The sequence below is a fragment of the Dermacentor silvarum genome, chromosome 1 (assembly GCF_013339745.2).
Source record: "Dermacentor silvarum isolate Dsil-2018 chromosome 1, BIME_Dsil_1.4, whole genome shotgun sequence".
NCBI classification, from domain to species: domain Eukaryota; kingdom Metazoa; phylum Arthropoda; class Arachnida; order Ixodida; family Ixodidae; genus Dermacentor; species Dermacentor silvarum.
Genome location: NC_051154.1, coordinates 188,381,167 through 188,396,417, shown reverse-complemented (window position 1 = coordinate 188,396,417; position 15,251 = coordinate 188,381,167). Strand labels below are relative to the sequence as shown.

Here is a 15,251-nt window from a genome sequence, read left to right as displayed (position 1 = left end):
ATTATCCAGTGAATCGAATTAAAGAAGAGTCAGAAAAAAAAAAAAAGAAATACCCAGACACATTATTGCTCATTTGGCACTATTTACCCAGTTCTGAAAAGGCCCCGAATCCAATGTGCACCCAGTTTTTACAGGTTCAGCGTAGATCACCAATACAGAAATGGCATTAGAGATCCTAATGACAATGTAGAAATGAAATAAAAGCTCCTAGAGAAAGAATATAATGCAAACCCTCATATTTTTTAACAAGAAAAATCAAGCATGCAATTCTCACCAAGTTTACCTTCACAAAATGGAAATTTATTTAGATCTAATGTCCATTGTTGTCCCCCTCAGACAGCACTTTGCCGCTGAATATGAATCACAACATGTCATCCTTTGTACACTCCACTCTGCGTTTAATAATTCATTTATTGAATGACTACGCAATAATTGCATAGGTGGATGGTGAATTATGCCTACACTAACCACTTCGCTAGTCTGCCCTGCGACGCATGCAATTCTCTGGGATGCCTAAAACATGCGATATGCCCGTTTCTACTAGCCTATCCCGTAAACTAGCCTATCTTTTGAATGAGCTTTTGATATCAAAGACTGAAAGTTCTGCATAATTGCTGCCATCCTACACAAGAACTTGTTCTGTTTCCATGTTTTGATGACAAGGGCAATAGCGCTGTCTCTTAACAGTAGGCTGTTGCGAATTCAGTTTCGGCTTCATATCCCACTGCACCACACAGGCAAACAGTATTGGACAAATTTTATTGAAAAAAAGATGTACATTAGTATCGGGTAAATACGGTAATCATTCATTGCGAGCTGCCGTTTCTGCTTGAAGACGTTCCCAGGGCAGGTCGAAAATAGGCGTTTTCAGCAGAAAAAAAAATGCGTCTTCCAATGCAATTACTATGCCTTAGCACCGCCAAGATAAACACTGCAGCCATTATTGGTCACCATTTGAATCACGTGCATCCGTACCAACCAGTCGAGTTTGAATTATCTGGTGAGAGCCAATTTCAAGATTTAAAAGAAAGGATGGTTTGATCCACAGAAATGTATGGGTGCCAGCTGGGAACATTGATGGGGATCGAATTAATTGAAAAATCAAATTAGTAGGATTTGAATAAATGAATGTTTACTGTATTAAGAAAACAAGCTTTTTGCAGCAAAGAACCATGTAGTCAAATAACTGCACAAGTGAGTACCAAACTTTTGAAGGTGTTTGTGAAGTTAACTTTGTGAATGTGAATAATTTTCTTTCGTTTGCAGAAAAAAACTGGCCACATACTTTCCATGGTACTCCACAAGAACAAAGATGTGCCCACAAATGCCCACGTTTATCTAACTGCTTATGCTAGTGCAGGTGGCTAGCTATGAGAATTACCTGAAGTACAGAGCAATGATTGTACAAAGCAATAGCTTGCTCTTTTCTTTCTAGCCCCTTTTTGCCACTAAGTTATTCAATCCACATTAAGACTGGGACAACAGAAGCAACAACATATGTGACAGCACAATACAGGTCACCTATGTGGAACTGGCATCCTGCAAAAATAAACTAAGAGCCAGGAATAAATCTGCAGCTGAAAGACAAAATCAGACATTATCTCTGCACTGAGCTCGTAAAAAAAAATACCTTGTCCTTGATCCACTGGGCGAGCTCGGCAGCCTCTCGCACCAGCTGGTAGGCACGCAAGGATTCAGCCAGCTTGTCGCAGCGGCTGCGACCCAGGGCCATCAGGTTGCCATACTGCGCTTCAATCTGTGCTTGGCGTGCACCGATGCTGTTGCCTTCTGCCAGGTGCTGCTGGCTTGCCGACAAGCCAGCCTCGACCTTCTTCACATAGGCTGCTGGCACAAAGCCCTGCCGGTCGTTCACCTCCACCTTCCACCAGTCCTGCATATAAACAAGCCACTCCAAATTTATCATCTGCACTCAATTTAACAGGAACGCATGCGCTGGCTTCCCACAAAAGTGTCATGGCACACATTTTACAACAGTCAGCACCACAAAATACAGCTGCCAAATATAGTTATGGTCCGTAAGATATGAAACGATACTAAGGAACGCAGGATCGGAAAAAGATATGTACTGAAAATTGACGTGCATGTGTCAAATAATGTAAATAAGTCTTTTTTACCATACGAACTCCACAAAAACTATATTTCACTTCGCTAAGAAATGACAAAATATTTGGTACTGGTATATTGAAGGTCATTTTTTCTTGAATAATCAAATTTCTTTTTTAAATTCACTATTGAAACACTCTTAGTATACTATATAAAAATTTTTAATGAGTAGTCAGCAACTGTGTATTCTGTGTAACAGTTGCAGTGCAGTACATAGTGTTGGCAATTCTGCATAACTCCGACTTGTGTATGATAAACACCCTTACATGAGGAAATATGACATTTACCACCGACTGATTATATATAAAAAATCCGGTAACAATTTATGCACATAGTAAGAAAAAAATTCCTAGTACAGTATCAGGGTACGTACAGGTTTCCAAGAAAAAAATTCAAGGACTTTTCAAGGACCTTTCAAAAAATTTTAATATTTAATACGGTAGTTCACACACGTTACATTTTATTGTACAGAACAAAGGAAAGTTATTTGACTTAGTGCACGTAGAGTTTCATTCGGCTAGATGAAATTCTGAAGCTCAGGGCAGGTCTTTCAGTTTCTTTTCTATTTGCGTCTTAATGCTGCCGAGTTCTTCAGCCTTCGCTTTTGCAGTCTTTCTCAAGTTGTTTGATTTCACCACGTGCGAGATGTCACCGGTTCTCTCAGTCTTTTTTTCTGCATATCCATCTGCAAAGGCCGTTAAATCGGCAACGATTGCCTCAAGCTTCTTTTTCTTCGTCTGCAACCCTCCAACTTCTTCCATGATTGTGCGCCTTTTTGTCTGCTTTGAGTTTTCCTGGTACCGTTTCTTTTCCGATTCCAAGTGTGCACCGTAATGCTGCCTCACTGCGGACACAGCTATTCTGAGTTCTTTTGTAATAGGAACATTCAAAATTCCACCTGCCCTGTCCTCTGCGTCACACATGATATGCTGTGAAATGTATGACAAACCTTTCAGATTCTCTACGGAGATCTGGCGGTTGACGCTGAACCCCCACGTTCGACAGTTGCTTGCCTATGGCTCAAAAGAAGCAACAGCCTGACTGCTTTCCACAGCTCTTTGTAGGAGGGATTGAAGCTCAGGAGGTCATGAAAAAACTCATCCAGCCTGCTAAGGCTCCTCAAATTTTCGCGCGGTGGGGGTCCGATGTATCCGGCGCAACCTAAAGTTTGTAATCGTCGTTGCTGAGCCAGGCGCTTTGGAATTTACATTTCCCAGGCATTATTCTGAACCATGCGCACCACAACCGCAATGGGAGAAAAAAGCGAACAAAGCGTCGACGACACCGGAGCGCGCACGCAGATAAACAAAGCACAATGTGGCCAACAGACATCGCTCAGGCTATGAGGCTGTACCTGTTTTTAGTGGGTTGCCAATAAATCCAGCCCAAGGCGAACCCCCCCAAAAAGTGAAATACTACCAAATTCAACTGTTAAGATTAATGTAACTGCTTTTTCCTTACAAATAAGCATGATGGCACAATTTGTATTTTTCCCGAGGAGGTCGAGACGCTCTAGCCTCATTGTGGCCAGCAACTTATGGCTTTTGGCCAACCCCGAAGTCGAAGCAAACCAGAGGGGAAAAAACAAAAAAGTGCGCGACGGACGCGCGCTCGCTTCTTCCTCGAGCAGGAAGTTTGACTTGGCCGTCCCGGCGTTGCGGAAAGCAATGAAGTTTGCCGGGACCACCCTCAACCGCCATATAAAGCGAGTCGCACTGTGGGACCCCGTGAAAACCCCAATTCAAGGGTTTACAAGGACGCAAAAGAAATTCCAGGACTTTCAAGGCCTTGAAAACGGAACTTTCAATTTTAAAGGTTTTTCAAGGATTTCAAGGACCTGTGCGCACCCTGAGTATAGACCATTTATAACGTACCCGCTTATAGTGCAGGACCGGATATAGTGCAGTCTTTACAGACTCTCGTTAATTTTCCCTTAGCACTCTATGTATACACGTATCGCTTATAGTGCAGTTGCGGGAAACGAAATACCGCTTACAGTGCGGCTGCCTGGATGTACGGAAGTCAGCGGAGACGGCGAACGCTCCCCTCAAACGGGCGCCCCAAGGAGTGCTCGAGGAAGAGAGACGAAATGGAGGAGAAGGGCACGTGGTGCGAACGAACAGCCAGTGAGGCTGAAATCAGAATTTTTAGTGCGAGTCGTGAAATATCACGGCAAAGGGCGCACGCGGAGACCCTGGAATGTGAGGGAGGAGGGCGGCAGGGAAGCGGATTTCGCCTCGGCAACTCCGCCGCTTCAGTGGCTCCCCTCGCCCTCCCTCGTAGCTCCCTCACTTTCGACTGTCATCGTGCGCGCCCGCCGCCGTGCAGGTGCCGCCGCTCCAGCCGGCCCAGCGCCAGCTCCCCAAAGTTTCGTTTTCTACCGTTATCGGGAAGCGGGCGTTTGCCGGCGTGGGCAGTTTCGTTGGCCAGATTGGGACAGCGCCGCTGCTTCCCTCTGCGCCGTAGCCGCAGCGTGCAAAGTCAACCCGTGACTAGAAAGTAGAGCAAGCATAAAGGAGAAAGAAGGCCGTTCACTGCCATTTTCTACGCGTGGCTACGGTAGCGTGGCTGAGACGTCGGCACGTAATGCCGGTTGGAGGCACCGCCGCGTGATTTGGTTCGAATTAATGAGATATGACTGTAAATTGAATGCAAACGTTCTAGCTGCATTCCTCGACTGTCGCATATGCGTGGCGGCTCGGTGCACATGTTTTGCATATGTGCGGGCCTTGAAAATTGTTGCTTTGGTTATAGTGCGGTACCGCTTATAGTGCGGATATTCGCAACTGCGGCGACTCACGTTATAAGCAGTCTACACTGTACTACCACTACAAATTTCAAATAGGAAAGGTTCACAGAAAGATCGAGGCTTGAAGTCATTAACAGTGGTTCAACAACAAAATGTTGCTGAAGCCAACTTTTTGACAAAGGGGCTTTGTCTTCGTCAAGGCACCAACTGATTTCCTTCGCAGCATTTACATACTGCAGCATACTCTGCCCCACCCTCAATGGAGTAGGAGGAGGATAATAACCTGGTGTGTAGAGTAGGGTGAGGGACGTCGAAGTGTTAAAAAATAAGAATAAGGAAAAGTAGGGGTGGAAAATACGGAACAGGATCTACGTATGTAAGCAGGCATTAATCCGGGTGTGCTAGTTTTCTCGGAAAGCAGGAACTAAGTTGAACATTTTAAAAATGAGCAATAAAAAAATCTGGAGGGAAAAAAAAAAAAGAAAGTTGTATCGCAACGCATTCAGATCAAAAGCTGGTACTGGTACGAGAGCAGGCTGTTATGTTGAAGATACATTAAGGGTTTATTGTTAGCAAAAGTAAACCCTCCACGTACCACAGCATAACAGCCTGTTCTCATCTCAGGTGTAAAACCTGCAAACACCTTCAAAATGACAAAAAAGCAGTGCATGAGCAAAATTAAACAACTTTATCTGCACTGATTCTAATTAATGCCATTTAAGGCCGTTTATTTGCTGGAACTTTCAGTCACAAACAATACATCTACAGAACAGAATAGCCAGTGAATGCTAAATTAAACGGACATAGTACGGACATGGCCAAGACACTACTAGTATTGGACAAATTTCTTAAGAAGACATGGCTAAGAGGTGCTTCAGACAAAAGCTAAATCTATGTTTTTATTGCTCAATTCTACTTCACTAACCAAATATGTCTATAGCCCTGAAAATCACAATGTAATACTTCAGGCTGCCACTTCCAGCCTTGAGTGAAAGTTGCCTGCTAAAGTTGTGCAGCTTCCTCCAACGCAAAAAACGGTACTGTTGCTAAAGGTTACTTTTTGTCTATCCTGTACATTTGCATGCTACGACACCTTTAACAGCTAGTATTCTGTGCAGGTAGAGGGGCCAAGGTACTATTGTCATTCACAATGCTGGCCATTCCTAATTTGTAGAAAGGTTTAGATGTGCCTTAGTGGGCTATGTTCTCCCTTGTTGAGTGAAACAAACACAAAAATTTGGTTTTTAGATCATCACCTTAATGATAGCAACTATGTTCTGTGTGCAAAGTGAACCAAAATATGCCAATAGGAACAGCAGAGTGTAAATAAACAAAAATAAATAACTGACAACATGGTTGTGCCATCTGGTGGCTGAGAATGACAACACTGTGCCAATAACATGGCCCCAGAGATTGTGTCCTGCCCTATCTCCAAGGCTACAGACAATGCCACAGCGTAGCACAATTATAGGCGAAGCATGGCAGGAACCACTCCATATTTAGTGGCATTAGTGAAGCTTTGAGTGCAGTGTGGACAATGAAAAGGAAATGCCTCGAAGGCTTGGCAGGGGCAGCACTTGATTGCCGATAGTTTCACTCAAACAAGGAGCATTCACGAACTTTCATTTGAACAATCCTCGAGGTGATGCCATTTAACACCAAACACTCCTCCAATAAGGGTTTGTAGAGCCCCTTTAGCACCGTCTTCTCACTGCATCTTTGTAATCTTGTAACCTTGCAACATTGCAAGATTAGGGGGGAGGGGGGGGGACCCGCCTGCAGTTTTTACTTTGGGACCCCTTCCTGTATACTACTGTTTGTGTACTAATTTGCTTATCAATACAATTGAATTGAATAGAAAAAAAAATTTATAGCCCATTTGTCATGACAATCTTGACCACCTGGGGTGCTTTAATGTGCACCTAAATCCAAGTACACAGCATTTTTGCATTTTGCCTCAATGAAAATGCGGCCACCGTGGCCGGAAATTAAATCCGTGATCTTGTCCTTAGCATGTGGGGAAAATCGACTCTTGTGGCCCCTTATGCTGTTTTCCCCACATGCCTCCCACATCTCCTGTAATCCGGCTTCTCCTCACAGCTAAGCGCTGCCGGCAGTCAATGTACTTGCAGCATAGTACGAGAGATGGCGCGAGTATTGCACTGCTAACGCCACCTGACGGCAGGGTCACTCAGGCGCAAGGGAGTAGGCTATTCCTCTTTGGCTAGGGGATGGCTAGCTGCGCGGACGTTTCACTTGCCGACATGCTTCGCGGGACCGTCCCGAGAAAGGCTTTGGAGCGGTGCACCGGGATGGACAAACTCGATTGTTGGAATGTGAAACCATTCGCATGACTGTACGCACAAATGATTACGCGCTGGTGCCCAGCATGGGGGCAAGCATATTTGCTCATTATCCTGTCGCGGTGAGTCAAACTTCCTCGATTCATTAGCACCCATCAGCATGTTCTATTGGTAGTAATTCAGCTAGCTGGCATTGGTGCCTGAAAGGTGCAATGAAAAATGCCCCTGCCGGGAACGAACCTGCAAACTCGAGCTCAGCAGTGCAACGCCATAGCCACTAGGCTACCGTGCCAAATTTAACGAAAAAATGAACACAGTGATATTAATGAGTGGTTCCTACTGGCTCGTAAACTTTTAATTAGACATTCCAACCAGTCCCCAGCCAAAACATTGAATGAAATATAACAGAGCTACACTACTAATAGCCCAAACTGCTTGTAGGCTCCTAGTTACACTACACTGAATCGGACCTACTAACCTTGTTGTTGCTGTTCAGTAATGCCAGCACATCATTCTTCTTCATGGACACCTCCCGGGGACTCTTCTCAGTGTAGTCGTACAAGGCCATCACAAACTCCTTTCCTGCTTGATCTACAATAGGGGCTTCTTGCTGCTGCAAGAGACCCCCATCCCAAACAACAAAAAGTTGTTTTCCAACGTATAATTTCCATACTCAATACTTGCAGCTCCTGTAGACACTAGCACCAGAGTTCTCTCTAATAATTTTTATAGGGCACTACGCCTGGACCAGTGGGAGCAATACTACAGTGTAGCTCCCACTCTCAGCATTTCAGCTGGTGCTGCTCGCGATAACCTGGAGTAGAGGTTAGCATAAGTGCGATGTGGAAAAAAAAAAAGTTGAAGCTTGGCGACTTAGACACCATAGGTGGGGCATGGTTACTGATACTACCCCAAAGGACGTATGAGTTGAGTATAGGATAAGTAAACATTGCACTCTTCATACCTTGATCATTTAGGCCCTTTGAAAAAATTCTTTCTGCAAGATATTCCTTAACAGGTACAGCACTTATTTGAACATGTTGGATTTCAAAAAAGTGCATCAACCTTCAGGACCCCTTAAAGGATGGTTTTGGTGGTAAGGAAATCCCCTATTCTTACGGTACATCTTCAATAGAATATATAATACTTACACACATAAATGATTTACTATCATAAAGACTCCAAGTACAGTAGAACCGCACTAATATGTTTTATACATCACTGAAGCAACGTACTCACAACGATATTTCAGTTCATTCATACAATTGTAACAATGAACATTCACAACATACAAAAGCAGTCTCAAAGCACTAGGCTGTAAGAAGACTTCATGTGAAAAAATTGTAAGTGGAGTACAATGTAATGACAAAGCAAATGTAATGAAAAAAAAAAAGCAAGACAACAGTCAATGACAGATTTTTCAGACATTATGCCTGACAATTTGGACGCCTTTGCGGCACTGCCACGTACCCCATAGAGTTAATGTACAAGGACGTCTGAAATTTCTGGATGCTGAAACCCTTCGCCGTCTGATTTGTTGGACTTTTTGCCGTTACAACAGGTCCAAGCGGCATTAACTAAAGCCACCCCGGACTGCCCGATTTTAAGCACATTTCCGAAAAATCAGACTGACAATAGATACTAAACGGGAAAAGAGCAGACATATATTTGGTGTTACGTACAACTATGGTGCACAAATTAACATCACAGAATTCAAATAATTATCACTAACCTGACTACAGTCACAAATTAAAAATGAGAAAATCTTTTATAAGTGCCTAAACTAGAGGATGATGTTGTGCAAGTGAAAATAGAGTTCCAGAAAATCATAGCAGCAAAAAAGTTATTTGGCATAATTACTAATTATGCTAAATATCTTTTTCGCTGCTATGTGTGCGAATATCAAATATCACCGAATCGAATAGTGAACATTCAAATAATTCAATTTGTGAATCGAGTATCTACTATTCGTTATATTTGGTGCAGAGACCCACGCAGTGCCAAGTCGCTAGTGCCACAGGGCACCTCGTGCTCGATGCCGCCCAAGCGAGCGTTTCACTTCGTTTTTGCTGCAAAGGGACCGCCGACTGATGGGTTGCCTCGGCTGACGCTGTAGTGGACTGTCACTGCTAGTGCTCCCTGACGTCGGCCCGATGCGGGGATCACGCACACAGTGCCCGAACGCCGCAATTCGTAGAACAGCACCGTGTCAACCTCTGTCGGTACAAGTTTCGTCCAGGTTGACAGGACCAATCGAAATGATAACTCCACATGAACAGAGGGAGCAGCAACATTAGCAGTGTGTATTTCATAAAGCGAAGAACCGTCGATAGGCGTATTGGCGTTGCACGATCTTGCCGTGACCCTGCAGATTGTAGAATCTTTGACAGGTGGCAAATCCCGCCGAACCTGACAATGAAATGGCGCGGACGGTGCCTGCTTTTAACTGTGCCAGCATTGCGTGATACTTTCTTGTTATGCAATGCAGATTTTTGTTACACAATACTAAGAGACTTGGGAGAATGTGCAGCACCGTATTTCCATGGCCAAAATAATTTTGTAAGCATTAAATTTTGTAAAAAATTCTGATATTTGATATTTGGCATTTTATTTCTTGTTTCGATTCGATATTTGATTCAAAATCTACTATTCGGTATTTGCACCCTCCTAATAATTACCACTTAAAGCAATGTAAGCATACCAACAAAGCAAATTTTCTGAACTAGTCCATTCTATTCCTGTGGTCTTACGAAAAGCATACTACAAGGTTTTAGACTAGTCAAACACAGGGACATTGTATTATGTCCCTGTGTCAAACACAGGGATATTAGATTATTATATTAAAGATCAGCCATGTTCTTACCCTGCACAGCTGAGCCTGTTCTTTCAAGGCCTCCACGGAGTTGCCAAATGCATCCAAGTCAGCCATCAAGGCTTCATGCTTTTTCAGAAGGGCCTGAGAGAAAAACAAGGACAAGGAACAAGCAAATAAAAAATTTACTCTCTTTAAACACCAGCATACCTGCCAACCTGCGAACATCAAGTTCGTAAAAATACCACATACACAACACCAAAATATGAGGGTGGGAAAATAGCTAGCGTTAAGAAAACTGTGCGGAAACCATCAACGACGATTGTCAATGTCAGCGGATGACCAAACGCATTGAGAAAGCTATTCACTTTATTAGAGGAATGACGTACTTGAAGGTATATACTTTTTGCAGTGAGGACATTTGTGTTTGTTCCATTGCGTAATTCTATAGAGAACAGAACTATTAGCCAGTACAGTTGTGGTGCCAGCGCCCTCTCCTACAACAACCACAGGGGGAGAGGGCGGTGGAAGAAGAGAAGGGCAATCCTTTTCGAGCGCGCCACCACAGCATCTAAACCTTAAAGTCCCAAAACTATCATGAGACAGTGCTCCAGCACGTGCAGAAGCCCAGCTATTCACTTATACGCACAAGGATGTTACCAAGGCACGTCTTCAAAGGAGCAAAGTTCTACTTTCCCATTGTCGCCTATTGGTTATCTTCACATTCATCGAAATAGCCCTGAATGTTTATTTTGCCTTTGCAATTTCCATATCTACAACTCATAAGTTTGTGAGAACTATGTTATCATCAAAAGTTCTTTAAAGGGGTCCTGCCACCCCTTGGGCTTGGTGAAAAAAGTCCACGGATAGCATACGCTGCTGTGAACATCTCAGCCAAGTTTTGCGGTCGACTTTTTCTCAAATGCTCTTTTCAAGAAAAACTGCTCACTCTTTTCTGGACGCTTAATTTCATAATACAGTAGACTCCCATACGTGGCTGCTGTTGGCCAATAGCTGACATCAATCGAGAACGGTGTTTGGATCAGTGCACTTCTTCCTACTGTTACTGTGTATATTTATTGACGAAGTTTAATAAACAGGCTGAAGTAAGCGAAAATCTGCTTTCGAATTTCAATAAGAATTCGCACTTCCGGTAGAAGCCGACTATTGTCTGCTCACGCTTGGCCGCCCACACAGGAATTAAACTTTGGCCATCCCGCTTATCGGTGTCATAGCCGTTGGGTCCCGCTAATTTCAACTGTTTTTGAACACTCAATTAGCCTCGAACCACGCGAAAGTTAGGGTCAGACGACATGCACACTTGTTAGCGCGCGCTCACTCCTGGCCACTCCTGGTTATACACATTGGCAAACTTCACTTCGCATTGAGCTATTGATGGCGCTTCAAAATACACAGGTTGGATGTGGCTACTATCCGTCGATTAAGCTGGTGAAGGACAAGGCCAGTCTGCACCACGAAGCATGGCCTGACTGGAGCATACGAGCGCGAGCACGCACTCAAGCCCTGTCGTGCACAAAAAAAATGCTGCGCATACGCACTACTGTTGCATGTAGCTGCGGTCTACTACCTAGCGTAGATACCACGGGGTGCCGTGACAAGTCCACTGGCTGAGCGCACTGCGGCTTGCCGAGGACAAACCGCGTTTGGTGCGTCCGCAAGTGTCAAAATCCGAAAACGTTCAGTAGATGGAGCGTCGTGGGAATGCCCCGCTCCATCGTAGCATTCACAGCACTGCGTAGAGATGTTTGATTGCTAATACCGTAAAAACCCGCGTATAATACGAGGTTTTTTTCTCAATTTTACCATGGAAAATTTCTGCCTCGTATTATATGCGGATCCCAAAGTTTTCAGCCTAAAATTTGCAGTTTCGGGTTCGTTTTTGCTCACTGCTATCATCATCAGGACTCGTAGCGGAGTATGCGTCATCTTGCGGTGGCGTCGGTAGGCTGCTGCTGCTTTTAACGCGCCATTTTGACCACGCTAAGAATCGGCACGTTCGCTAGTTATCTCGCACGATGTCGGGACCGCGAAAGTAGTACCCAGCTGCCTTTAAAAGGAAAGTTATTTTAGCTACCGAGGCCATTGGAAATAGCGCCGCAGGGCGGCACTTGGGCGTCACCGGGGGCAGCGTTCACGGCTGGGATGACATCCCAGTTGCAAAGTTGTAACAGCGGCAGATAAGCGCATTTGGCCTTGGCAACGCCGTCGCTTCGGTGGCAGTGGCTACCCTCGCCATCCCTCTCAACTCCATCGTAGCTCCCCCCACCTTCGACTGGCTCCGCGCGCGCCTGCCGCCGCCGCCGCTCTCGTCCGCGCGGCGCCAACTTAGCCCTTTCCCTGAAGTTTTGTTGTCTGCCGTTGTCGGGAAGTTGGCCGAGACGTTGGCTCGTACAAGCGTGTTCCGGCGGGACAGTGAAACGGTGACCTTGCTATTTGAGAGTGAAATTACCGCTGCACGTTTTTTTTTTCCTTTGTTTTCTTTTTCTCCGCGTGGCGTTGAGGGGTCTACCCTAAGCTTTTGCTCTATGGCGGTGTCGGAGCAATGCCGGTCGGAGGCGCCGCCGCGTGATTCGGAGCGCTGCTGAGGGCATTGTCGGTGCACCGTATGTTCGAATTAACCGTCGGAAATGCTTTCGCATTCGAATTACCGGGCGTTTTTGCCCATAGCAATACACATAACTTTGACGGGACCACAGCGTCAGTTCGAATTAAGCGTGTTCGAGTTAACGAGATTAGATTCTCAATGCTTTCTGTGGGTTTTCCTCGCTCGCATTATATGCGGGTGAAAACTTTTTTTCGTTATTGCTATCCCCAAATAACACCTCGTATTATATGCGGGTCCGTATTATACGTGGGTTTTTACGGTAACTCTGCTTCTGCTGAACGCATTGAAGTACTTTTTGTGGCAAAGTATTTCTGAAATAGCTTAATTTACTTTCAAACGCATTCCTCCACTTCAATAAAAAGTGGTTCAGGGCCCCTTTAATCTGATGTATTTAATGTTTGCGATGAGCACAACCCCAAACTCGGGTTAAATGAGAGCCTGCACCCTTCGCATCAGTGGTGAAATTCTTACCGCCAACCACCTGCCACACAAACAGAATATAGCCAAAGAAAGCTATTCGCTGTAAAAGACAACTCTGCCCTGAGCACACACTTTTTGTGGGATACATATGCACTTTATGAATGCTCATTTACCTTTAGGCACAGCACAGAAACAGCAGTCAACTTCGAAAAGCAAAAACTGATATGCAACACCCTCTCTCACTTCCTAATTGCACCGCCGTGCATAGTATGCGGCACAAAGGCGGGTGTGGGGAAGGTGTGAGGCATGCAGGCGAAGAGTGGTGGCTCACATTTTTTTCAAGGATTTATCTTTTTTTTTTGCCACACACACACCCAGCAGCCAGATGTAATTGTTATAGATAACGCAGCATGGGAGCATTGTAGTAAGCAGTTTATTTTGCCATAGAACACATACAAAAGTTGACTGTGCATCAGGGCCGCTATAACGTAAAATGATTCCAAACTGTGTCGATTCTAATTTCTGCAATCGGCATCCACGATTGGTCAAAACATTTTTGGGCCACTCCCAACTTCGCCTGTCTCATGCGACGCCACGAAAACTGCGATAGCTCTCCATCTGATATAACGTGTACACACTGATTATGCATGATTAAACCGCACAAAAGAAAAATAATCATTCCTGATTCGACGCCTTTTCACCATTAGCCCTCTGCTATTGGTCCAATGTTTTCTGGCTATGCCCACTTCGCCTGTCTGTCACGCGACCTCACAAAACCACGAAAACTCACCCCGTCAAAGTGACGTGTACACGAGAAAAATGCATTAATATGCAGAACAAACTGAAAAATTTTCTGAATAGCCACAGACTGCCCCGTTCCGAAAGGAATAGAATATGGCTGCCCGCCGATCGCTCAGGCCCTCGCTACTCGCACCTGCCGGTGAGCATGTATTTATTTGCGCATGATAAATCTTTTTGCGTGGCAGTAAAACGTCATCGAGCCCTTTCGGCATGCATACGACATTGCTCTGCCAACTCTTCCTTGCTGAGGATCCATTTTAGCGGCATTCTTTTCCTTCCGTTGCATGCCGCCGCGATTTTCGACCAGCCACCGCAAGCTAAGTAAGGCGAAGTGGACCAATCGGAGGAGCCAGCACCACCCTCTCCATGCGGTTATCTATTTTTACTGTGCTGGCACCCTCTCCACTAGAGCGCCCTCCTCGCCTCTTGTCAGGCAATTAGATAAGAAAAACCAATGAGTGTAGAGAATGTTATTGGTTTTGAAAGCGAAAAAGGTGACCTCCTATAAACGAGGAGAGAGTTTGACTGGGTTGTTCAGACCACGCTGCGGGTCACTGCCCAATGCTTGCATTGGTGGTTACGTAAATTTGACGTCAGGAGTTTGGAATCAAAGCACTGTGGAATGATTTTACATTATAGCGTCCCAGCTGCTCATTGTTATATCCGATATAATGTTAAAACTGGTATCATTATAAGAGGTTTGTTCGACTGTACTGGCTTAAATTACCACCTAAGTATGCACATTGTGCTTTATAAAAATTCAGAGAAAAGCATAGCCGTGTACAAAAAAACAAACAAATTTTACTCTACAGCATGGGTTCTCAAAGTGGGTTCCTCGGAGTTCCGCTAGCCAATGATAAATTTTCCCTGGACCCGCGCTCGACAAGTGACTAAAACGGCGAACACGAGGTGCGCTTGATCCAAAGAACCTCCATTACCCATGCCCGAATGTCAAAAAGTACATCACAGTGCATAACAGCAACGCCAGACCTGCGCAATAAATACGCTAGCAGCTTGTAGCCACCCAACCTCTGAGAACGGGCAGCGCGCCTAAGCTTTTGCACTTGAATCTCGGAGGCCGTAACTTATCACCATGCGCATTTCTCCTATTTGTAGATAGGGTAGGTGCCGATAGTGTGCGCACTGACGTATGCGTTAGAGGAATAAAGTTTTTTTTTTTAAATGCATGCTGCAGAAGAGCAAAAACGGCGCTAGTGTCCAACCGAAACAAAGTGGCGCAGGCTGCATCGCCATGGTCCTCAGCGGCAATTGTACGCAGCACGTGACTGACAGCAACGCTGGAGCACTTTGTGCCTAATTGTGCCCTTAAAGCCTTTATTCTTGCGTTTATCGCCGCGCGTAACACCCGTTGGCGGCTCGCCGCATACCTTCATGAGTGCGTAGTCGCCATCTATG

General features: G+C 45.0%; 1 protein-coding gene across 4 annotated transcripts in view; it reads right to left on the bottom strand.

Annotated features, from left to right (window-relative positions):
- The window catches only part of LOC119436536 (spectrin alpha chain-like), a 145,105-nt gene that overhangs the window by 60,058 nt on the left and 69,796 nt on the right, over positions 1-15,251 (bottom strand). For all 4 annotated transcript variants that reach the window (XM_037703406.2, XM_049658460.1, XM_049658464.1 and 1 more), the window contains exons 21-23: positions 10,040-10,132; positions 7,655-7,789; positions 1,631-1,891 (exon numbers count right to left, since the gene is read on the bottom strand). In XM_037703406.2, coding sequence (XP_037559334.1) covers positions 1,631-1,891; positions 7,655-7,789; positions 10,040-10,132 — 489 coding nt within the window. The remainder of the gene's footprint in view (positions 1-1,630; positions 1,892-7,654; positions 7,790-10,039; positions 10,133-15,251) is intronic.